Below are 21839 nucleotides of genomic sequence, written 5' to 3'. Positions count from 1 at the left end.
CGCGCCCGGAAGTGACGTCTCCGCGCTCGTGGGTCGCGCCGGACGAGGCGGGGCTTGAACGGTTGGCTCCCACGGCGGCGCTTCCTGGTGGCGAGGGAGCCATGGCTCTGCCTTGGCTGCAGCGCGTCGAGCTCGTGTTCTTTGCTACCGCCTTCTTGTGCGGAGCCGTGGCGGCCGCGGCACTGACCCGGACCCAGGTGCGGCTGCGGGACGGGGCCGGCCGTCGGGCCGGCTAAGCGGGGGCGGGCAGGCCGATCCTGACACGGAGAGTCCGCTGCTGTCCGGGCCGGGCGGGTTCTGGCGCGGTGCTTCTCTCAGCCGGTGGGCCGGTTGAGGCTGGTCGGCGGCGGAGTTGCATCGGCGGTAAACGCGCTCTGTCGATCCGTCCGCCCGGGTCATACTCTGGCCAAAGGAACGAGTCCTCAGGAGAGTCTTCACAGCATCAGCTATAGCCCGGCCTGGTGACTCCCTCTGCATAACCTCACCCTGGCTGTGAAACAAGTTAGCCCAGGGCCCCCTAAATCAGACACTGTTGTGCTAAGCTATTCCAAGAGACAAAGCTTAGTGTAGTGGAGATGATCAAACTACCAAATGGTTGCAATAGAATGTGTTAAATGGCAAAACAGTGATGTAGCAGAAGCCAAAAGTTTAGGCTGAGTGTTTATCGCAGCCAGGCAATCATGTTAATAAACAGGTTCACTTAATCCCTATAAGTAGGCGCTCTTACGCCTGTTTTACAGATCAGAAAACATCGGAGATAGCCTAAGGTCAGAGTTCTGGTTCTACTCTAGGATTTCTGCATGAGGGGAGACCAGAACTTGTGAGGCAGCTCTGAAGCTCTTTGTATTTCATAACTACCGCCTATTTCCTGATCCTTCTGGCCACTCACTGCAGGTTTGATTTCCCCATTAGACTCATTAATCTCCTGGCCCAGAAACAGGAACTGACAATGCACAAATAACTCCCTAGAGCGGCCCTGGTCTAGATTATCCCCAACACCTGCCATGAGCCTGCCTCCAGAGGCACTAGCCTGAAATCTAGGACTCAGCAGCTTCTTTCCACAGGGCTCCTTCAGCGGCAGCTGTCCCCTGTATGGTGTGGCTGCCCTGAATGGCTCCTCCCTGGTCTTGTCCCGACCCTCGGCCCCATCTCTCTGCTACTTTGTGGCTGGGGCCTCTGGCCTGCTGGCCCTCTACTGTCTCCTGCTTCTGCTCTTCTGGGTCTACAGCAGCTGCATCGAGGATTCCCACAGGTGACTGCCCACTCTGAGGGCCGGGGGCTGAGGTGGGAGGAGTCCCACCTCAACCACAAGGTTTATTCTCTCCCTCCTTATAGAGGCCCGATAGGGCTCCGCATTGCACTGGCCATCTCAGCTATAGCCATCTTCCTGGTCTTAGTGTCTGCCTGTATCCTTCGATTTGGCACCAGTTCCCTCTGCAAATCCATCATCTCCCTGAACATAACTAGGTAATGGGAGGGGGAGGGAAGCCTGGCCGGGGCTGACTACCTTCCCTCTGTAGAGGGGATCCTATACACCCCGTTTTATATCCCCATCAGTTCTCAAAGGGGCACTGGAGCACAGGGGTATTTAGGGTATGTCTCCCCTTTCTCACAACAGTCTCTTTGACCTCACAGCTGCTCTGATGCCCAGAAAACTCCATGGATACCCCCTGGAACCACTCTGCAGTTTTACTCGAACCTACACAATGCTGAAGTGAGGTCCTGGGATATGAAAGACTGGGTGGAGATTGAGGGATACACAGATTCACATAATGAATCATATAACACAATCTGTAGTTAAGAGTGCTCACCAGTGTACTCTGAGCTTGGCCCACCAGTGAGGGGCTGAGAGGAGCTGAAGGCTTGACAGCCTGACAGTGAACAGCTAAGAGTGGTGTGTGGGTGGAACTGGATTCGAGATGGGCCCACTCCTTACACTCCTGTTCCTGTCTCCCACAGACCTCTTCTTGGGTGAATCTGGTATTGTGGTGTGTGGTCTTGGTGCTCCAGGTCGTGCAGTGGAAGTCTGAAGCCACCCCATACCGGCCTCTGGAGAGGGGGGACCCTGTGTGGAACTCTGAGACAGATGCTCTTGTTGGGCCACGCCTTTCCCATTCCTGAAGACTAACCAAAGAGTACTCCTGCCGCCAGACTCCATGCCCAAGTGCCTGCAGTCCTCTTGCCCCCACATGGCCCACACGGCTGGGAGCCTGTTTTCCATCCAGGAGGGAAACATGATTAACAGACCCCCTCTTCCTACAGCTGTTTTTGTACCAAAGTATTATATTACTTTCTTTCTTCATTTCAGTACTGAGTTCTTGGTGTAAAGCACTGTAGGTAGGGTGGATGGGAGTAAGGAGTGAAGGCGAAACGGGCATGGATCAAAACTTGGAGGCACTGACAGGTAGCTGCCCTTGGGACGACTGCTCCTTTATTTGCTGTTAATGAATTTTGGGCCTCTTGTGTGACCCTGGTTGTCACCCCATCCCTAAGGTTCAGTTTTGATTCCCCTCTGGGAGGGGTGTGTGACCTGAGGTGGTTTCTTCACAAGCTCCGGTAGGCACCCACAGTGTTATCAAAGAGTTTCGTGTTGGGGAAGTGTCCAGCTTTGTCCAAGAGGAAGTAGAATCGTCGGCCTTTGACCTTCAGAGGCAACATGGCAGGGACTTCACCCCTGTGGGCCATGCAGGATACTTGGTTCAAGGGAACTGTAAAACGGGCACCCCAGCCAAAGGGGGCATGAGTGGTGAGGGTCACTTGCTTCCCTCCAGCGTGTAGCATCACTGAGCGCACATAGCGGAAGGAAAAGAGAAGACCAGCACCCAGTACGAGAGTACCTGCAGGAAGAGCAAAGATTGGGGTTTTCCCTGGAGAGCTAAGAAGCAACCCTTACAGTGTGCCCGCGAATTAAAAAAAATTGTGATGATAGTAACATTTACTGAGCTCCTCTTACACCCCAATCATGTATTAGTCATTCCTCCCAACAGCCTTAATAGATATTCATCCCCATTTTAAAACAGGGTCCAGAGCGTAAGTACTAACTCGCTCAAGGTCAGAGAGTGAGAGGCAGACTTCAGCCTGAACCTGTACGAGGGCTTGGCGCTCGGGGACGTCCAACTCCAGTGTACCACACACCTATGAGGGTGGCCTGCCCATCCTGGAGGGTCGGGAGCCCCTTACTCTTCTTGCCCAAGCGGAGAGGATTGTGCCCGCCCTCCTCGACCCATGCCGGGAAGGCAGCCCACACCTTACCGATGGCGCCGCAGCCGACGGCAAGGCCGTAGCGCCAGAGCGCGGAGCGCAGGTCCAGGCGGCCGCGGCCTGGGGACTCGGCGTCTGGAAGCCGAGTGTAGGCCGGGGGGCGGGCCAAGGCGGCAATGGCTAGGGAAGCCCAGAAGACGCCCTGGCCAGCGCAGAACAGCCCGAGGACGGCGAAGAATTGACCCCGTTCGTGCTCGAAGAGCAGCACGGCCCGTGGCGGGGCCGCGTCATGCAGGGCCCTACGCGCGGGCAGGGACTGCAGCGTTAAATACAGCCGCGCAGGCCACCGCCGCCCGAGAGCCGCCATGGCCCTGAGCGGGGCCGCTTCCGGGGCGGGACTTCCTGCCGCTGGCCCCGCCCCGCCCCCTCGGAGTCCATCTGTCAGCCCCAGGGGAGGCGAGGTGAGCCTAGGCACCCCACCCCCACCCCCGGCCTCGGCCCCGCCCGCGCTTGCGAAGGGCAAGGCTAAAACAACCCAGCACACTCGACACAAAATACAATATCACTCTTTATCTTAAAAAGTAGGGAGGGGGCTGGGCTTCCCTGGTGGTGCAGTGGTTGAGTCCGTCTGTCGATGGAGAGGACACGGGTTCGTGCCCCAGTCCGGCAGGATCCCACATGCTCAGCGGCTGGGCCCGTGAGCCATGGCCGCTGAGCCTGCGTGTCCGGAGCCTCTGCTCCGCAACGGGAGAGGACACAACCGCGTAACGCAAAAAAAAAAAAAAAAGTAGGGAGGATCCTGGCGATAAGTACACAAAGCACCTAAGTCTTTCGGGTAGTTTAGTGTCAATTCTAAGCTTTGGCTTCCTGGAACCGGGGAGGCTCAATCTTCCCGGAAGTCTTCCAGAAGGCAGGTAAGGAGAGGGAGACATCAGTACATACAAGGGCTATTCACAGCGATCTTCTGGGGCACAGGGATCTTCTGGGGCACAGGGATCTTGTGGGGCATGGGGCATGACTGGATCACTTCATGAACGCCACTTCTGGGATCTCGCCTTTGGCCTTAGAAAAAAATAAAAGGTCAGTAGAGCCAGGTGGCCCATGCCCGTGTCCCAAGCCTACTTGACCCTCTTTCTTGAAGGCCTGGAAATCTCTTTTAGCCACCTATTCCCAAATCTTACCTTGAGATGAGTGAAGGCCTGGGCAGATGTGGTGTAGTCCCAGTTGTTGTCCTGAAGGCACCTGGAGTAGGACAAGAACAGGCACCTCCATTAGAACCAAAACGCAGTCACCCTGATCACTAAATGCCACTTCAACATCCATTCTATGGAAACACTCACCAACAATTACATACATTCTTGCACTCTTTATACAAATGAAAACTTGGTAAAAATCCATCTATCAATGGTCTTTTGAATACAAAGAAATATTAAATAGCTATCTATTTCTATTAAATAGCTAACAGAAATGAGACTAAGGTGAGTTTTATACTAATAGGGAAAGATGTTCATGGGATAAGTAAAGTAAGTTGCAGAACAGTATAAAAGAGGGACTTCGGGCTTCCCTGGTGGCACAGTGGTTGAGAGTCTGCCTGCCGATGCAGGGGACACGGGTTCGTGCTCCAGTCCGGGAAGATCCCACATGCCGCGGAGCGGCTGGGCCCGTGAGCCATGGCCGCTGAGCCTACGCGTCCGGAGCCTGTGCTCCGCAACGGGAGAGGCCACAACAGTGAGAGCCTCGCGTACCGCAAAAAAAAAAAAAAAAAAAAAAAAAAAAAAAAAAAGAGGGACTTCATTTTGACTTTAAATGTTATGCTAATGTATGCATAGAGAAAATTTTTTTACGGACCATCTTTTTTTTTTTTTTTTTTTAAGTAATAAAAAAAGTTCTGGCTTTAAAAATTTTAGGGGCACTCATGATTCACCACCAGCCCTGCCCCATTTTACCCTTATTCCTACACATGCCATGTACTCACCTCTGGGACCACTCAAGGTTCATGCCAGACTGGGTAGAGAATGCCTGCACCATTTCCTGCTGCTCTGGGGAGAGGGTGGGCACTGGGCTGGAAGAAGGTGTGGGTGCAGGCATGGCAAAGGCTCTTTGGATCTCATCAGGACTGGCATTCCGCACAAACAGCTCATCATTTACGATGCATAACCTTGGGGACAAAAAGCACCTGAGACAGCTGGACAGACAGACAGATAACGTCATCCTCCCAACATCATTCCTATTCTCACTTGACACTCAGATCCTTTCAATGCCCACGAGGTCCCTTTATCATTTCCTCCCTCTCCCGTGGACTCCATGTATGGGATTATCTACCAAACACACTAGAATTATACATTCTCCCCCAACCCTCATTTATCTTCACAACACACTTAGGAAGTGAATATTGTTAAACCACTTTTCAAATGAGGAAACTTGCCCTTAGCTAGAAGTGATGGAGCCAGGATGAAAACCCCAGACAGCTGGACCCCAGAGCCAAGCTCATCACCACTATGTGACCCTCCTCTGATCACCCCCTGCCTTTCTGAATGTCTGAAGATACCCAGAGGACCGACTCCACCCTCCCCTATTTTCACAGTGGTGGCCATGGATTGGGACTGGGACCCCATATGGTAAGGCAAACACTCACCCTGAACTGCTGCCAGGAACAGCGACGAACGTCCGGGTAAAGGCTCGCAAAGAGTCCCGAGATTTTCCATCCACTGCAATGATAACAATGGTGACAACCTGTCAGAGTCACTCATGTTTATTTATTTATTGATTGATTTTTATTTTAATTTTTATTTATTTATTTTTGCTGTGTTGGGTCTTCGTTTCTGTGCGAGGGCTTTCTCTAGTTGTGGCAAGCGGGGGCCACTCTTCATCGCGGTGCGCGGGCCTCTCACCATCGTGGCCTCTCTTGTTGCGGAGCACAGGCCAGAGTCACTCATGTTTTATGTTTTCAAACAGCTTCTCAAAAATCATGGTCTTAATTGATACAAAGAACCCTAAGTGGGCCAGACAGGGATGATTACGTGTGCACAGGGGAGCACAGCGGGGAGGAGGGCCAGAGGTCAGGGAGGACAGTCGTAACAACACTGCTCTCCCACTAGTAGAGTGTGCACGCCAGGCCCTGGGTCAAGCGTGCTACACGTCACTTCATTTACTCCCCACAACACTGTGAGATGGCTATTACCAACCCCCTTCCTTTCACAAATAAAGACTCAGGCTCAGAAGTAATGTAAATTGCCCACAGACACAGAGGACCAGAGCTGGGATGCAAGCTCAGACCTGCTTGACTCCAAAGTCTGTGTCCTTCTAATCCTCAGGCTTTTCCCATATCCCAGACAGAAGTAATGTAAATTGCCCACAGACACAGAGGACCAAAGCTGGGATGGAAGCTCAGACCTGCTTGACTCCAAAGTCTGTGTCTTTCTAATCCTCAGGCTTTTCCCATATCCCAGACAGGAAAAGACAGGTGGAGAGGGTAGGCTTGCGGGGCAGAATGACAGAAGGAGGTCAGGGAAGAAGAGAGAAGAGAAGGTAGCTGGGAAGCTAAGAGTGCTGAGAATGACTAGCTGGGAAAAGGACCACTCTGCAAACTTGGGACTCCCAAGATCCCCACCCACCTTCTTTGAAGACTCCATTGACAGAAAAACACAGCAACGTGCTCTGAAAGAGAAGCAGCAGCATCAGGTACCACGTAGGCTCCCAGCCAGAGCCTGAGCCCTCTCCGCCTCTTAACTGCCCCTTCCCCGATTCCACACTTCTGCCAAGGAAGACATAGGTGCTTACTGTCTGGGCGCTTATGTCTACCACGAAGGAACTGACGTCATGCTGAGTTTTGGGCAACTCATTGAGGAAGGCCACGACGTTGAGACGTGTGTGCTTCAGCAGCCGGAACCGCAGGGCTGTGGGAGGGGGGGAAGCCAAGGTGAGCAGCTGCCACACTCAGCCCAGACTGATTCCTTCCCGTCCCCTTCTCCCAACCTGTTCTGCTCACATCACACACTTACTAGGGTCTTTAAGCTTCTTCACATTCCTACTATCCTTGAAGTACTCAGCTAAGTTGCTTCTGGGGGGAACAGGAGAAAAAGGAGGCAGTGGTCAGAGCGCTGTGGATGCGCACGTGCTGGCCCGTATATGCCGAGGAACTCTGGTCCTGGGCAGGTTCTGGGATGTGACACTCACCGGGCAGGGTTCTGGGGGGTGAAAGGAATACTCAGGGAGCAGCAGGCCCCATCGTGGTAGGCATCCAGGAGCCGCTGCCGGTCTCCAGAGTCATATATCGCATAGTACCTACGAGGAAAACAAAGGGGAAAGCCTGAGCTCCACAATCCGGGGCCGCACAGGGACCGACAGCTCCCGGGAGCGAGCTGTGCTGGGGCTGGCCCACCGCTCCCCAGCCTGAGGCGGCCTGAGGCACTCACTGCTGCAAGAAGTGCAGGACCAGATTCTTCAGGGTCTCTGCTCCGAAGTAGCTTCCCTGGAATCAAACAGATATTAGGACCACGTAACCAGGACTCTCCTCCCAACGTGAGCGCTAACTCTGTGCCCCCAACCGCGCCCCCCTCCACTCACCTTGCAGGGAGGTAACACTGTGGGGGCTTCAACGTCAAAGGAAATCGGTGGGGGTAACTCATGGCCGTCCTGCAGAAAGGAAGTGACAGCCGACAATATAAACCAGACAGAAAAGGCTGGATGAGCACTCAGATGGGGGAACTAAGAGTGAGGGGTCACAGGTCAAGTGTAAAAGAGAAATGGCAAGGGTCCATGAATCCTGATAGATGCAACTTTTGTCTACAGGTGTTTTTCTGGGAAGAATGATTATATTTTCAGCGACTGTGAAGCTGGGGAGATCCCAGCTGGGAGAGGGATGTCACATCTCATTGTTCTACCAGCCCTTCAACCCTCCCTCAAAGGTCCTCAATAAAATGGCTCGATTCCCCCCACCCCACCAGGAAAAAAAAAAAAAAAAAAAAAAGGATTAGAGACTTTGTCAGATTCTCAAAGGGCTCCATGTCCCCAAATCAGTGATCATACAAACATGTTAGGCAAGACTTTGAGGGTCCGAGATGCTATGCTTCTCAGAAGAGAATGAAAAAAGTTAGGTACTTACCAGGCGTAGTAACTTGGGAAATCGCTCTCGAACGGCGCTGTCAAGAATAGGACAGAAGTGAGTGATGCTTCAGAGCTGCCGTGCCTCCTAGGCTGCTCTAGGGGCAAATACACCAATGCCCGAGGGACAGCCCATCCCATCCTCCTTGTCCTCACCCTTTCCCAGCCTCTGAGCTCCAGGAAAAACGGCCCCAACTCCCCATCTCTCCTGAGGCACCCAGAAATGACTGCCTCGGAGGACGACTCTCTCCTCTCTGCCTGACTTTTGAGCGTGCCACAGGAGCAGCACTCCCAGCCCAGGCTTTAAGCCAGGACCTCCTTTCCCTCCCTGTCCCCCTTACCTTCCACCTACTCACCTGTGCAGCCCCCGGGAGGAGGGAATGGGGTGGGAGCCCAGGGGCTCCGCTGCCTCAACAGGTATCCGTCACTTCTGCCAGGTCTGGCCGTGGCCAAGACCAGAAAACACCACAGAAATGGCACTCGATGTTGGGGCAGGGAGATGAGCAAGGCAGGGCTCAGGAGGAGATGAGGCCAAGGAAGAAGAGAGGGGACGAAAAGGAGAAGAGAGAGAAAAGGTAGGAGAGGAAGGAGCAAAGGAGAGATGGGGGAGGTACTGGAGAGGAGAGAGAAAAAGGAAAGAGAAAGCAAAGAAAAAGCGAAAGCACTACACGGCAAAGAGTCATTTAGAAAGAAGAGGGAGAACAAAGGGAAGAAGGCACCTGACGCAGCCCTTTCTTTCAGCTCCCTCTTCCCTGTGATCCAAGGAGGAAGTGGGAAACAAATTCTCGCTGTGGCGAGAGGGCAGCTGCTGTTGGCCAGGTCTCTGTCTGCTACCTGGGTTCCCATCTGAGCTGGGCGTGGGAAGTGAAGCAGCCATGGGGGCAGGAGACCTCCCTCAGAAGGGGTGAGGGCTCAGGCCCCTGCAAAGTTGTGGGGGTGAGGGTCTGTGCCCCACCTCTGTTGGCCCCCAAGTTCTCTCCTGATGGCCCCTCTGCGACTGTGCCTGTCTTAGGTTGTTCCTTCCCTGAGGAATCTTACCCGTCTCTGGCTAACCAGCCATCCTCCGGGGCCAAGCAGGGTGATGTGAGGTGAGCGAGGGGCAGCGCCCCCAGAGAGGGTCGGTTCTCTGTCTCCTTGGTAGCCTATGCCCCCGTGGCCTCCACGCCCAGCACCTGCCTTGGGATTCCCTCGCCTACTGGCGGGGCCCCGGCTCTGGTCACATGTCTTAGGGAACCCAGGTGTCTCCTCCAGGGAGGGCCCAGCTTACAGCATTGGGCGAGAGAGACCGATGGCATGGCACCAGCCACCAGGAGGCCTCAACCTCAGCGTGGGCAGGAAAGCTCAGGCAACAGCTTTGGGCAAGGAGATTGTGAGAAGAGAGCCCCTCTTGGCAACAGGGCAAGAGGGGCCGTTGCAGGACAGAGGAAGGAAGAACTTCCATCAGCAGGAAGTCCCAGGGAGGGAGGGCTTTCTCTGCCCAGGGTTACCAGGCTCTTGGCTCAAAGCAACTCCATGTATGGGGCATAATATACAAGATGTCCCCTAGTCATGGTAAAAAAGGGAGATGCTCTTCTTGAAACAAAAGGGTGGGGGGAGTGTAGAAAAGGCTGTGTTCAGGAAAGAAGGAGAAAGGCCATAGAACCAGCAAACAGGCAGACAGGTGAGAAGAAAGGAAAGGAGGCCTCGGGCAAAGCTGGGTGTCACGGACAGACAAAAGGGAGGAGCACATGATCCTCCCCAAGGACAGGTGGTTCCAGCTCAGGGCTGCACATCTCCTGCAGACGGGCACTGGTCAGGGTGCATCAGCTCAGCCTCCTAGGGGGTGAAGGTCCCCAGGAGGAGAGACAGAGGTTAAAACTGACCTGATGTAGGTGGACTGGTCTCGAAAATTATCACACAGGGTGTTTCCGATAAGCCACAGCTCTTCTAGCTTCAGCCCTTTTATCTTCTCCAAATCCCGCTCAGATTTTAGCTGCAAAGGATGGGGAGAAAAGGCAGGAAAGACATGCTGGTAAAGGGAGCCAGCTAGATTCCTCCCACCCCCGAGTCCCACCTCATCCCTTAAATGCCCTCCCTCGCCTCTTGCTGCCACCAGGCAACCTCTCTCCACCCTCTGCCCACCCCATCCAAAACACAAACAGGCTCTCAATCTCACCTCATTTTCAGAAAGATTGAGGATCTTTAGATTGGGTGCTTTCTGCACAATGCTGGACAAGTCATCCAGCCTGTACAGCTTGTTATTGCTCAAGTTTAAGGACAACAGCTGTGGGGAGAGAATAATTTAGAGGAAGCACGAGCAGCAAGGGAATTTGAAACAAACCTGCCTCCCAACCCCATCCTATCTATCTATCTATCCCACCCTGTTTCCTCCCACCTAGTGGGACAAAGGCCTCACCTCAGGGATGTTCTCTTCAATGATTCGTAGGGTGGCTGACATACAGCTTCTACGATTCAGGACAACATCAATGTTCTGGGCCACCAAATCTTCAGGAAGGAAAGGGAAGTCTGAGAGGGCTTGCCCAGGCCAGCGTTCCCACCAAACCAGCCTCAAACATTCCATGCCTGACAGATCCCCCTCTGCCGCCACCCATCTAAAAATTACTGCTATCGGGCTTCCCTGGTGGCGCAGTGGTTGGGAGTCCGCCTGCCGATGCAGGGGACGCGGGTTCGTGCCCCGGTCCGGGAAGATCCCATATGCCGCGGAGTGGCTGGGCCTGTGAGCCATGGCCGCTGAGCCTGCGCGTCCGGAGCCTGTGCTCTCCGTGGCGGGAGAGGCCACAACAGTGAGAGGCCCGCGTACCACAAAAAAAAAAAAAGAAAAAAAAAAAATTACTGCTATCAACTGTACCTGGGTCTGAACGGAGGCCCTTGAGGTCAAGTGCTTGTTGGGAGCCATCGTATCGTTTGCTCATGATCAGCTACAGAGGAATACAAAGGATTCAGTGGTCACTGGAGTTGCGTGTGGGCGTGAGGGGGAGGGTGAGAACCGGCAGGACTCGGGTGGAAGCCCCATCCCTTGAGGCTGCCTCACCTTTAGCTGCTCTACTTGTTCTGGCTTCAGTTCGTTCTGCACAGTGTGGGGTGGAGGAGAGGAGTTGATGATGATGGATATCTGCGGGGGAGATACGCATGGGCACGGTGAACTCCAGGGAGGCCTAAGCCCCAGGACCAAGACCCAGTCCATGCCCTGAGCACCAATCCCCACCCCTAACCAAGCCAGGCCCTTCACACACACCCTGCGGTTCTCCCGATCCAAAATCTTATAGTTGACAGCCTTCAATGCAGAGGCAGTACTGGCATCCTCAACAAAAAACTGGGCCCGTGTGTTTTCATAGTGAAACTGCAAGAAGAGAAAACAACAGCATTGGACCTGAGAGCCCAGAGAACCCCCGTGCAGCTGGTACCTCCACCTGCTCCTTGGTCCCCAGCCACACACTTGGGCCTTCTCTTACCTCAATGGGAGAGAAAGGGATGCTGCACTTGCTCTGAATCATGCTCAGGAGCCATGACTTGTCATATTTTCTGCCATAAGGAATCTAGATGAGAGAAAGAGAAGAGAAGGGAACAAGATATAACTAATACTGAACAGCAGACCCACTCTAGTCCTCCTTTCGTATCATCTGCCGAGCTCTAAAAGACTTTCTGAAGAAACAGTCAATTAAAGGTTTTCTGGGGGGACTTCCCTGGCGGTCCAGTGGTTAAGACTCCTCGCTCCCAATGCTGGGGGCCCAGGTTCGATCCCTGGTCAGGGAACTAGATCCAGCATGCCACATCTAAGACCCGGTGCAGCCAAATAAATATTAAAAAAAAAAGTTTTCTGGGAACTCCCTGGTGGTCCGGGTTCGATCCCTGGTGGAGGAACTAAGAAGATCCCACAAGCTGCACAGTGTGGCCAGAAAAAAGGGTTTCTACTCAAGCCAAACACGAACTCCTTAACCTCCTTTCTGTCCATTTATGCTTATTATTCCTCAAAAGATTCAAATTGTTTGATTCTAAAAGTTCCAAGACATCATTTATAACCTGCCTGCCCCTGAGAGAACTCAAGGGACCCCCAGCTCCACACTCAGCTTGAGTCAGATGGAGACACGTGGAGGGGTTATTCCACCTCCCAACTGCAGTTACCACATTTCCCTTTAGATGGCCTCCCCATCCTACCTGTCCCCTTCTCCTTTTCTGAACCTGCTCTTAGGTGTTCTAAGATATTGATTCTTAGGAGAAAGAATGGTTACCTGATTGTGGAGTTAACAGCTGAGAACACTGATTTTTTAATGTGAAAAGTAAACACCTTAGCTCTGAACCCAGCCCCCTACAGCTCCCCTGCACCATGTACTTTCCAAGATACTCACTGTAATCTTAAACCAGCTCTTTGAGGTCCCGTCCTGGCTGGTGCCAGCCCCTCCGCTCTCTGGAGGAGCCCGATCTCTCCGCAGAGGCACAGTAACATGAATTCGAGACCGCTCGTGCCAGTTATCACCCCGACGGCTGGGTCGTGCAGCATAGGGGGCGCTGTGGGGAGGGAGAGAATAAAACACTCACAAAGGTTAGGAATGTCTTCTCAAAGACTTCCTGCACTGTTACCAGGACCACAACTAAGACTGCTCAACCATTAAGCAGGTCCTGGCATTTCTCTCTCTTCCAGGTGGGAAGAGAAATGACACGGACAGTAAGAGGGCTACATAGATGAGGGGGTCGATAAATTCAAACCAGATCAACTGGTTACTTACTATCGTACTCGGGGAACGTCCTGGGCATCGCTCATTGCCACATCTCTGTCATCTTCCTCAAGGCGGGAAGACCGAACCACAGAACCTCCTCTTCCAGACCTCCGGTTCCCCTCACCATACTTCCACCGGAAAGGGCCCCGGCCTTTCTTTCTTCTTTGAGGGAAACTAACTCGATCATCGTGCTCTGGGGTTGGGAACAGAACATAAATGAGAAAATACATCACTGGTTCAGCTACCTTGCTTGGCAACCACAGCATCCGGCACCTGGCACTATCAGATGAGATACACAATCACTACAGAGACCACCTCCGTGCAAACTCTTCTGCCTGTCCGGGGAAAGAACCCTCTCCGTGGGATGGCATCATCAGGGGAAAAGGATTGGAAAACTGTGTAAAGTCTTTAGAAAAATGAAGCAGAAACTGGAACTACAGAAAGAAGAAGCAGAATGTGGAAGTACGAGTGTCCCAAGTTTAACTGGATACAACTCACAGCCCCTGAAGGTCACCTGAAGTCTGCTTTTCTCAGCCTCCCAAATCTACTTAATCCCACTCAAACATTTTTTTAACGTTTAATTTTATATTGGAGTATCGTTGATTAACAGTGTTGTGTTAGTTTCAGGTGTACAACAAAGTAATTCAGTTATACATATAAATGTTATCTATTCCTTGTCAAATTCTTTTCCCGTTTAGGTTATTACAGAACACTGAGCAGAGTTCCCTGTGCTGTACAGTAGGTCCTTGTTGGTTATCCATTTTAAACAGAGCAGTGTGTACACATCAATCCCAAGCTCCCTAACTATCTCTGCCCCCCCACCCTTCCCCCCTAGTAACCATAAGTTCATTCCCTAAGTCTACCCTCACTGAAAATTTGATCAGTGACCTCTCACATCTTGGAAAGCCAATCACAATAATTACATCAGCTCTCAGTAAACAATACTTCCTTTGCCTGTATAGCACAGACATCAGTTACAAATATGACCAATTTAAGGGCTTCTTTTAAGTCTTGCTCTCTCTTCAAAAAACTAAAAATAGAGCTACCATATGATCCAGCAATTCCACTCCTGGTTATGTATCTGGAAAAAACAAAAAATACTAACTCAAAAAGATACATGCATAAATTAGGAGGTTGGGATTAACATATACACACTACTATATATAAAACAGATAATCAACAAGGACCTACCATATAGCACAGGAAACTCTACTCAAAACTCTGTAATAACCTATATGGGAAAAGAATCTGAAAAATAGATATATGTATAACTAAATCACTTTGCTGTACACCTGAAACGAACACAACATTGTAAATCAACTATATGCTAATGTAAAATAAAAATTTAAAAAAAAGTAAAACATCAAAACTAAGAAAAAGGGAAGAATACATATAAGCTTCACTTGTTTTTTTTTAATCTTTTAATTTTTATTGGAGTTTAATTGCTTTATAATGCTGTGTTAGTTTCTACTGTACAGCAAAGTGAATCGGCTATATGTATACATATATCCCCTCTTGTTTTGGATTTCCTTCCCATTTAGGTAACCACAGAGCACTGAGTAGAGTTCCCTGTGTTATATACCATATGAGCTTCACTTATGTTCGGGGGGAAAAATAAAGATACATGCATCCCAAAGTTCATAGCAGCACTATTTACAGTGGCCAAGATATGGAAGCAACCCAAGTGTCCATCTAATGGATAAACAAGATGGGGTATATATACACACAACAGAACACTACTCAGTCATAAAAAAGAAAGAAATCTTGCCACTGCCACACCATATATGGACTTGGAGGGTATTATGCTTAGTGAAATAAGTCAGACAGAAAAAGACAATTATTGTATGATAGCACCTACATGTGGAATCTAAAAAATAAAACAAATATATTCAGCAAAACAGAAACAGTCTCACAGATACAGATAACAAACTAGTGGTTACCACTGGGGAGATGAGAGTGGGGAGGGGCAAGATAGGTTATGGGATTAAGAGATACAAACTACTAAATATACAATGGATAAGCAACAAGGATATATTGTACAGCATGGGCAGTGACAGCCATTACTTTGTAATAACTTTTAATGGAATCGAATTTATCAAATACTGAATCACTATGTCATACACCTGAAACTAACATAATATTGTAAATCAACCTTACTAAAAAAAACTAAATAAATAAAATTCTTGTTCTTAAACTGCCACTCTGAAGTGAATGTGGAAGTGTGAGTGACCCAAGTGTAACTGGACACAACTCAGACTCCCTGAAAGTCACCTGAAATCAGCTGTCAGCCCACCCAAATCTACTTAATCCCAAGGTGACCTCTCTCACATCTTGGAAAACCAATCACAATGATTACATTAGCTTTCAGTAAACAATACCTCTTTTGCCTATACAGTACAAACATCAGTTACAAATATGACCAATTTAAGAGCTTCTTTTGAAAGTCTTATTCTCAAACTGCCACTCTGAAGTTTAGGGAGTGGGCTCTTTGTTTCCTTGGTCAGAAATGACTCTTAACTCAGGAGACAACCCCTAAATTCAGGTTCTAGTGGCAGCTAGGGTGTTTCACCAAGGGCCCTCAAATGTTCTCCAGGAATATGATCCTCTGAATCCTGGTGGGTAGGAATGGCTTCTTAAAAAAGACGAATGATTCCCCAAAAAGGTCTGTCTAATGAGTAATACTCTGCAAACAATGAACCTCAATAAATGACCCTAGGGAAAAAATAATAAATGAATAGAAAGCGCAGCTAACGTTCATTGAGGGCGTTCTCCAATGCCAGGCACCATGCTCCAGGCACTTGCCACGAACAATCTCGTTTTAACGCACACACGGAGACAAACTCAGGAGATAGGTACTGTTTCTATCCTCATTAAAGGGGGGGAAAATCAGGCCTGAGTGTAAAACTCACTCAAGATTGGCATAGCCAACTCAGGATTGAAACCTCGGCTGTCGTATGCTCTTAACCACTACTCTGGACTAAAACCCAGTGTAGTGTTCGGACTAGAACATCGAGTTAGTGTGTAGGTCTAAAATATTAAGCCAAAGCCGCGGCGGGGCGGTTGGGGGGGGGGGCAAGACCGACTGGACGCGCGGTAGAAAATAGGGCACCGGCAGCCCAAGAGCAGGGCACCGACTCACATTAGTCTGGCAGCCAAATTGAACTGACAGGTATCAACCACCCACAAAGTTCAAAGGAATCTCGTCACCCCGCTGCCGAGCCACCGGCTTCGAGCCGCAGGTGCTCGCAACGCCAGGATTCCGGAGTTAACGAGCCGGGCACCCACCCTCAAGTTCAGCCAGGCCCCCGGGCTGCCTCGCCCCGGACCCGCGCCGCGCACCGCCGCTCCCCGCGGACGCCGGGCCCCCCGCGGCCTCATGCCCCGGCGCTGCGGCCTAGGCCGGTACGCCCAGCTGAGCCCAGACCGTCCCGCTCCCCAACCCAAGGGCCGGCACTGACCGTTGTACGACTTCCCCTCGTCCGCCATAGCACAACGAGAAAGGGAGGGCTCCGTCGCGGGCCGCGACCCAGCCCAACGTCCGAAAGCCCAGGCGCTCCTGGCCGAACTGCTCCTGTGCCGGGTGCCACCGTATTTATAGGGCGAGCACGTCACAGAGCGCCGACGTCGTACAATCATAGGCGGAGCTGCTGGGACATGCGCACGCGTATCCGACGAGCAGACGCGCCGGGGTCGGGACTTCGCGCTGCACGCCCCGCCCAGGACCTGAGCTCGCGAAGCCGAGTTACCGCGAGTTCGCCCCGCCCCCTACTTTCATCCGTCCGCCGCTGGGCGTTACAGCCCAGGATTCCAAGAGGAACAGGGAAGAGGAGCCACAAGAAGGGCTGCCGAGGAATGGGAGACCAAGGGCCTTGGAGTGGGAGTGACCCAGCCAGGGCTTAAGTCTCAGCTCAGCCCAGCCCTTTGCCATCTGCATATCTATGCCTCGCTTTCCTCGCCTATAAAAAGAAATAGAAAACTAGAAGGTAAGCTCCAGGAGAGCAGGGACTTGACTAATTCATGGCTTTTTTCTCCAGCACCTGGCTCAGTACCATACCTAGCACGTAGCGGGAACTCAACAAATATTTATGAAATAAGCTTCCTATCTATGCGTTCCCCCAAGAAGAGTTGCAGAGTCAAATGAGAAAAACTGCATTTGTCAGGCTTTGGTCGTCTTCACAGACCACCCCACCCACCACCGATGTGCTGTGCTAAACCCACATCGTGGGTCAACTGGGCAGTGAAGGTGCAAGCAAGACCACCCCCTGAACACAGGCCAAGGGGAGAGGAAATATTAAAACACCAGGCCTAGGAAAGACCTGGGCTCTCCTAGACAAATCCCCCCCAAAGTGCTATGGCCAGCCCAGTGTATGGTGATTGTCCTCGCTATAGCTTGAGCTTCCTTTGGGTGTGTGAAATGGGGGAACTCCAGTGACCTTGGCATGATGTGGTCGTGGGTCCTGCTCAGGACTGACAAGCATATTGACCTCCCTGGAGGGTAGGTGTTCCAGGCAGGTCTCTACTTCATTCTCGTGTGACTAGCTTGGATTTGGTGAGGGGCTTCGAGGGGACCACGAGCCTCAGCTGGAGCTGCGAACAAACACTTCTCTTCACCTTTCACTCCTGGCAGCAGGCAGAACTCCTGCTTCATCCAGCCCAAGGAAAACGTGGGGCCAGCTGGTTGGAGGATCCAGATGAAACAGGTCCAAATACTTCTGGAGACGGTCCTGGAAGTTGCCACCCATCAGAGACCCACTCTGGGATCCTGCTCCCCCCTTTGAAGGGGAGTTTCCATGCTAAGTAAGTGCTGCTGCACTTGGATATCCCCTGCTGGAGACAGCTGTGTGCATGGAGCCCAAAGCCTGGCCCCTTGAGGCCATCAGCCCAACCCTTGCAGTTATAATATTGGGCAGTGGGCTCACTCCACTTGCTGCCTAGGCCTTTTGACGCTCCCACCCAAAAATGACGACATGGCTAGTGAGGCTGACAGTCTTGTTGTAATTGGGAGAAAACAGGCTGCAGCACATTTGGCAGATTGAGAGTCACCTGCAGCCAAAGTTGGGGTTATGCAGGCAGCCGAGGGGCTCAGGGCCCCCTGCCTCAATGGTGAAGAGAGGAAGAAGAGGTCAAATTCTAACCCAGATGGGAAAGTTGGTCCCTGGGCCAGTTTCACTTCCTTTCCTCACTCTCAGGAGGGTGGGGAAGGACATCACCTCCCCTTGCTGCCAAAGTTTCTTTTGCGACAGGCTGGGGAGGGTTTATAAAAATCTCCTAGTGGAGACAACCTGCGTGATGAGCCCCCCAGTTGGCCTCTGCTCCCTTCCAGCCACTTCACAGCAGAGTCCAAATCCAGAACCGTGTGTTTCATGGGTTGGAGGGTGGTGAGGGGAGGACAGGGTGGCCAGAGGAAAGGAGTGGGGGATTGGGGGCAGTGGCCATTCTTAGCAGTTCGAAGGAAACAGGGCCTTTCTCCCAAGCACCCTGCACAGGCTCAGTGGCAGCTCTGGCCACCTGCCCTCCCGGGAGGATTCCAAACCCCCATGGAGTGCCTCAGAGTGGAGAGGGTTCAGGCAAGGAAGACCACAAAGATGATGAAGAAGACAATGAGGATGAGGAAGATTTTGACCATAAGCCACCGGTTGGAGGTGACCGACTGGAAGTACTTGAGGATCTCCGAGTGGGCGGCCTCAACATCCAGCTGGGCTCCCAGCACGTTCTCGTCAATCCTGGGGATAGGGCCGGGAGGAGGGGAAAGAGAATGACACTGGATTAAAAAGAATGCTGTTGAAGTGTATTTTCTGCATGTTTATATATTTGTATTGATATACAGGAAAAGCTCTGGAAGGGTAATATAAACAAGTCTTGGCTGTGGTTTGAAAATCAACTCTGCAACTTATTAGCTTATGACCCTAAGCCAATCATTTAACCTCAAGTCTCATTTTCCTCAACTGCAAAGGAAGGAAAAATGAGGATAACACAAATCGTAAGTTTGTTGTCAGTCTTAAATGAGTTATATAAAGTGCCCAACCCATACTAAGAGGATCCAAAATGTTAGTTATATTTTTTTGCTCATTGGTATTTATTAATTTTTGTCTAATAAACAGTATTGCATTTGTAATAAGGGGGAAAAGTTCACAGACCATTATGGTAAGGAAACCCTGGTTCTGAGTGAGAAAGGAAGAAAAACTTGATGACGTGGACAGAAAGTCAAGGGATAAGAAAAGCCCTATATTAGGAGAACATGTCTCTCAGGATATGGAGAAGTTCTCAGAAGAATGGCAATCTCTTGAGACACTGCTGAGTAAAATCAAACATATCCCAGCTAATCTGAATATGCAGTCCTAAAAACCAAATATAAACCCTGGTCTTTGCAAAGGGAGTCGCTGGGAGCAGGCACCTGTGGGAGCTGTGAGGTCATAGAAGTTGGTGGAGCCTGGTAATCAAATAGGTAAGTGAGAGGAAAGGCTGGGCCAGTGGCTGCAAGCCCAAGGTCCTGGTAAGGTGGTCATGAGGACAGCGAGCTAATCTCTGTCCAAATACAGGAGTCTGGATTGTACATGGCTCCCTGTTTATGTCAGGGAGGCTAACTAAAGTATCAGGTTTCCTAGCTTTTGGCTATAACTACATTTTTCAGTGTGGATGCGTTTGTCATCTCATACCCAATTAGGCTCATTCATATTGGCAATTATAATGGCTTTGCTTAACAAAAATGGAAAAACAATGACTGCAATCTGGCATATAAAAGATTTTAAATGGGAGTCTGTGAATGAAATCTAATACAAGGAAAGAAATTACTATTATCCTATAGTAATTTTAAGACAGAAAACTTTAAGGAAGAATGTCAGCTAATAAATATAGAAGGAATGAGCAAATTAGAAAATTACCATTTTGCAACACACACTCTCACAAACGAATCAGGCAAGGACCATCAGGGGGCTAAGGAACTGGAAATTCACAGGGACTCAAAGCATCACTCCACACATGACTCAGTCTGATGGTCACCACCTTGAACAAGTGGCCAAACTTGGTATCACCAATAAAAGAGATAACCTCATCAAGTGCCTACTGCTATGATCACCTGCATAGCCGGCCAAATACATGGAACTTAAATTTAATCATAGGGAAAACAGTGGACAAATAAACATGCAGGACCTCGTACAAGACACTGGCCTCTTCAAAAAATAAGTATCACACACACAAAAAAAACAAAAGGCAGGCTAAAGAGACACAACAATCAAATGAAATGTATGAATGTTGCCTGAATCTTGAAGGAAAAAAGCTAAAAACTTTTTTTTTTAGAACAGTTGGGGAAATTTGAATATGGACTGAGTACTGGATTGTATTGGAGAATTGTTCATTTTCTTAGGCTTGATAATGGTATTGTGGCTGCTCAGGGGAATACCTATTTTTGGCAGATGCTTGCTGAAGTATCTGGGGATAAAATGTCATGATGTTTGCACCTACTTTTAAATGATTCAGAAAAAAAAAAAAGGTGAGAGGAAGCAAATGTGATAAAATGTCAACAGTTGGTGAATCCAGGTGAAAGGAATATAGGTGTTCCTTACGCCAGCCTCCCAACTTTTCTATAGTTTGAAAATTTTTAATTTACAAGTTGGAGGGAAAAGGAAAATGACTGAGTGACACTAGATCAGCAGTTTTTCTACCTTAGAAAAAAATAAGAATCACCTATTGAGCATCTCAAAAACGCAGATTCTTTTTCTTTTTCTTTTTTTCTGACAAGCCAAGTGACTTGTGGGATCTTAATTCCCCGACCAGGGATCGAACCTGAGCCCACAGCAGTGAAAGCGTGGAGTCCTAACCACGGGATTGCCAGGGAATTCCCTGGCGGTCCCGTGGTTAAGACTCAGCATTTTCATTGCTGTGAGCTGGGGTTTGATCCCTGCTTGGGGAACTAAGATCCCACGTGCCACAAGGAGTGGGCAGAAAAAAAAAAAAAGCAAATTCTTAGGTTTCACATTCAGAGATTCTAGGGTGGGGCCCAGGAAACTACAGACTGAGAACTTTGGACTAAATCAGTGGTTTCTCAAGAGGGTGCTCAAATCCAGATCCACTGGCATTTGCAGGAAGCAAACACAAGAATATCTGGGTCTAGTTTAAAAATATCATCCTTTCAAAATTTCAATTTCTTTTTCATATCATTGCCCACAAATTTTCTCTCCTTTGTTATTTCCCTTTTATGTTTCAATCTACTGCCAGATTGCTTCTGAGCCACTCAACTGAAATTGCTAGCACTGATCCAATTAATCCAAGCCCCCCGATCCAAGTAATGCTTGAGGATCCTTAATTCACACTTCCTTTCTCAGGGGTACCAAGAAATAACGACCCCTTTCTCCCTAAAATCCTTTCCACCTCAGCTTCACATCTCTTTGCTTCTTTCTCTCATCTCCCTAAAACTTCCTCCTCAGTCTCTTGGACAGATTCTTCCCTTCACCACATATGCCTGGAATCCATGGGGAGCTGTCCTGTCCTTATTCTCACTTTACCCCTTGTCCCTGGGTAGTCTCATCTACCTCCATGGTCTCACCAAGAAGCTGCTGACTCCCAGTCCTTATCTCTAGCTTAGCCCTCTCTTCTGAGCATTAAGACCATGCATCTCATGCCTCTCAGCTGTCCCAGAACAAACCTCATTCTCCTCACCCAGCACCCGTCTGCGGCCTCTTGCGTTCTCTCCCTATCCCCAGATCCAGGAGGACTAGCTCACAGGAGCAACGACAAATGTTTGCTAAACCAATGAACAAATGAGTACCAACACCGAAAAATACTTATGACGCTTTTTCAAGGAAGACTAGAATGTAAAGTTGT

At 50.2% G+C, this 21839-nt stretch overlaps 4 protein-coding genes across 6 annotated transcripts in view; 1 reads left to right on the top strand and 3 right to left on the bottom strand.

Annotated features, from left to right (window-relative positions):
* The first annotated feature begins 10 nt into the window (after positions 1 to 10).
* TMEM179B (transmembrane protein 179B) lies at positions 11 to 2302 on the top strand. Its single transcript, XM_082627083.1, has 5 exons — positions 11 to 197; positions 1065 to 1252; positions 1336 to 1467; positions 1636 to 1714; positions 1960 to 2302. Exons 1-5 carry the CDS (start codon positions 102 to 104, stop codon positions 2119 to 2121), a joined length of 657 nt encoding a protein of 218 aa, XP_082483209.1. The 5' UTR covers positions 11 to 101; the 3' UTR covers positions 2122 to 2302.
* A 103-nt stretch (positions 2303 to 2405) lies between these two features.
* TMEM223 (transmembrane protein 223) lies at positions 2406 to 3586 on the bottom strand. The gene is made up of 2 exons (XM_082627084.1): positions 3253 to 3586; positions 2406 to 2837 (listed from the first exon to the last, which is right to left on the bottom strand). The coding sequence occupies exons 1-2, from the start codon at positions 3566 to 3568 to the stop codon at positions 2545 to 2547; spliced, it is 609 nt and encodes a 202-aa protein (XP_082483210.1). The 5' UTR covers positions 3569 to 3586; the 3' UTR covers positions 2406 to 2544.
* Positions 3587 to 3756: 170 nt separating this feature from the next.
* On the bottom strand, positions 3757 to 16596 carry NXF1 (nuclear RNA export factor 1). Its single transcript, XM_082627215.1, has 21 exons — positions 16478 to 16596; positions 13029 to 13212; positions 12651 to 12810; positions 11757 to 11840; positions 11540 to 11644; positions 11336 to 11416; positions 11153 to 11222; positions 10700 to 10788; positions 10460 to 10567; positions 10167 to 10276; positions 8306 to 8342; positions 7768 to 7836; positions 7617 to 7672; positions 7378 to 7485; positions 7203 to 7261; positions 6982 to 7097; positions 6816 to 6858; positions 5837 to 5909; positions 5177 to 5359; positions 4383 to 4443; positions 3757 to 4263 (listed from the first exon to the last, which is right to left on the bottom strand). The coding sequence occupies exons 1-21, from the start codon at positions 16503 to 16505 to the stop codon at positions 4225 to 4227; spliced, it is 1863 nt and encodes a 620-aa protein (XP_082483341.1). The 5' UTR covers positions 16506 to 16596; the 3' UTR covers positions 3757 to 4224.
* A 1398-nt stretch (positions 16597 to 17994) lies between these two features.
* STX5 (syntaxin 5) overlaps positions 17995 to 21839 on the bottom strand; it is a 28708-nt gene continuing 24863 nt past the window's right edge. For all 3 annotated transcript variants that reach the window (XM_082627216.1, XM_082627217.1, XM_082627218.1), the window contains exon 11: positions 17995 to 18742. In XM_082627216.1, the coding sequence (XP_082483342.1) occupies positions 18583 to 18742 (160 nt within the window). In that variant the 3' untranslated portion in view covers positions 17995 to 18582. The remainder of the gene's footprint in view (positions 18743 to 21839) is intronic.

This window comes from Mesoplodon mirus (genome assembly GCF_964341445.2).
Source record: "Mesoplodon mirus genome assembly, chromosome: 7".
Taxonomy (NCBI): domain Eukaryota; kingdom Metazoa; phylum Chordata; class Mammalia; order Artiodactyla; family Ziphiidae; genus Mesoplodon; species Mesoplodon mirus.
The sequence above is the reverse complement of the archived record's forward strand: the minus strand, read 5'-3'. Positions and strand labels throughout refer to the sequence as shown.

Excerpts from the sequence above, each read along its gene's own strand:
- TMEM179B (XM_082627083.1), top strand. The coding sequence starts at position 102 with ATGGCTCTGCCTTGGCTGCAGCGCGTCGAGCTCGTGTTCTTTGCTACC. Across the intron at positions 1,253-1,335 it reads TGCATCGAGGATTCCCACAG|AGGCCCGATAGGGCTCCGCA; the intron begins GTGACTGCCCAC and ends CCCTCCTTATAG. Across the intron at positions 1,715-1,959 it reads CGAACCTACACAATGCTGAA|ACCTCTTCTTGGGTGAATCT; the intron begins GTGAGGTCCTGG and ends TGTCTCCCACAG.
- TMEM223 (XM_082627084.1), bottom strand. The coding sequence starts at position 3,568 with ATGGCGGCTCTCGGGCGGCGGTGGCCTGCGCGGCTGTATTTAACGCTG. Across the intron at positions 2,838-3,252 it reads CGTCGGCTGCGGCGCCATCG|GTACTCTCGTACTGGGTGCT; the intron begins GTAAGGTGTGGG and ends CTCTTCCTGCAG.
- NXF1 (XM_082627215.1), bottom strand. The coding sequence starts at position 16,505 with ATGGCGGACGAGGGGAAGTCGTACAACG. Across the intron at positions 11,417-11,539 it reads TGGATCGGGAGAACCGCAGG|ATATCCATCATCATCAACTC; the intron begins GTGTGTGTGAAG and ends TCTCCCCCGCAG. Across the intron at positions 7,486-7,616 it reads GTCCTGCACTTCTTGCAGCA|GTACTATGCGATATATGACT; the intron begins GTGAGTGCCTCA and ends TTTTCCTCGTAG.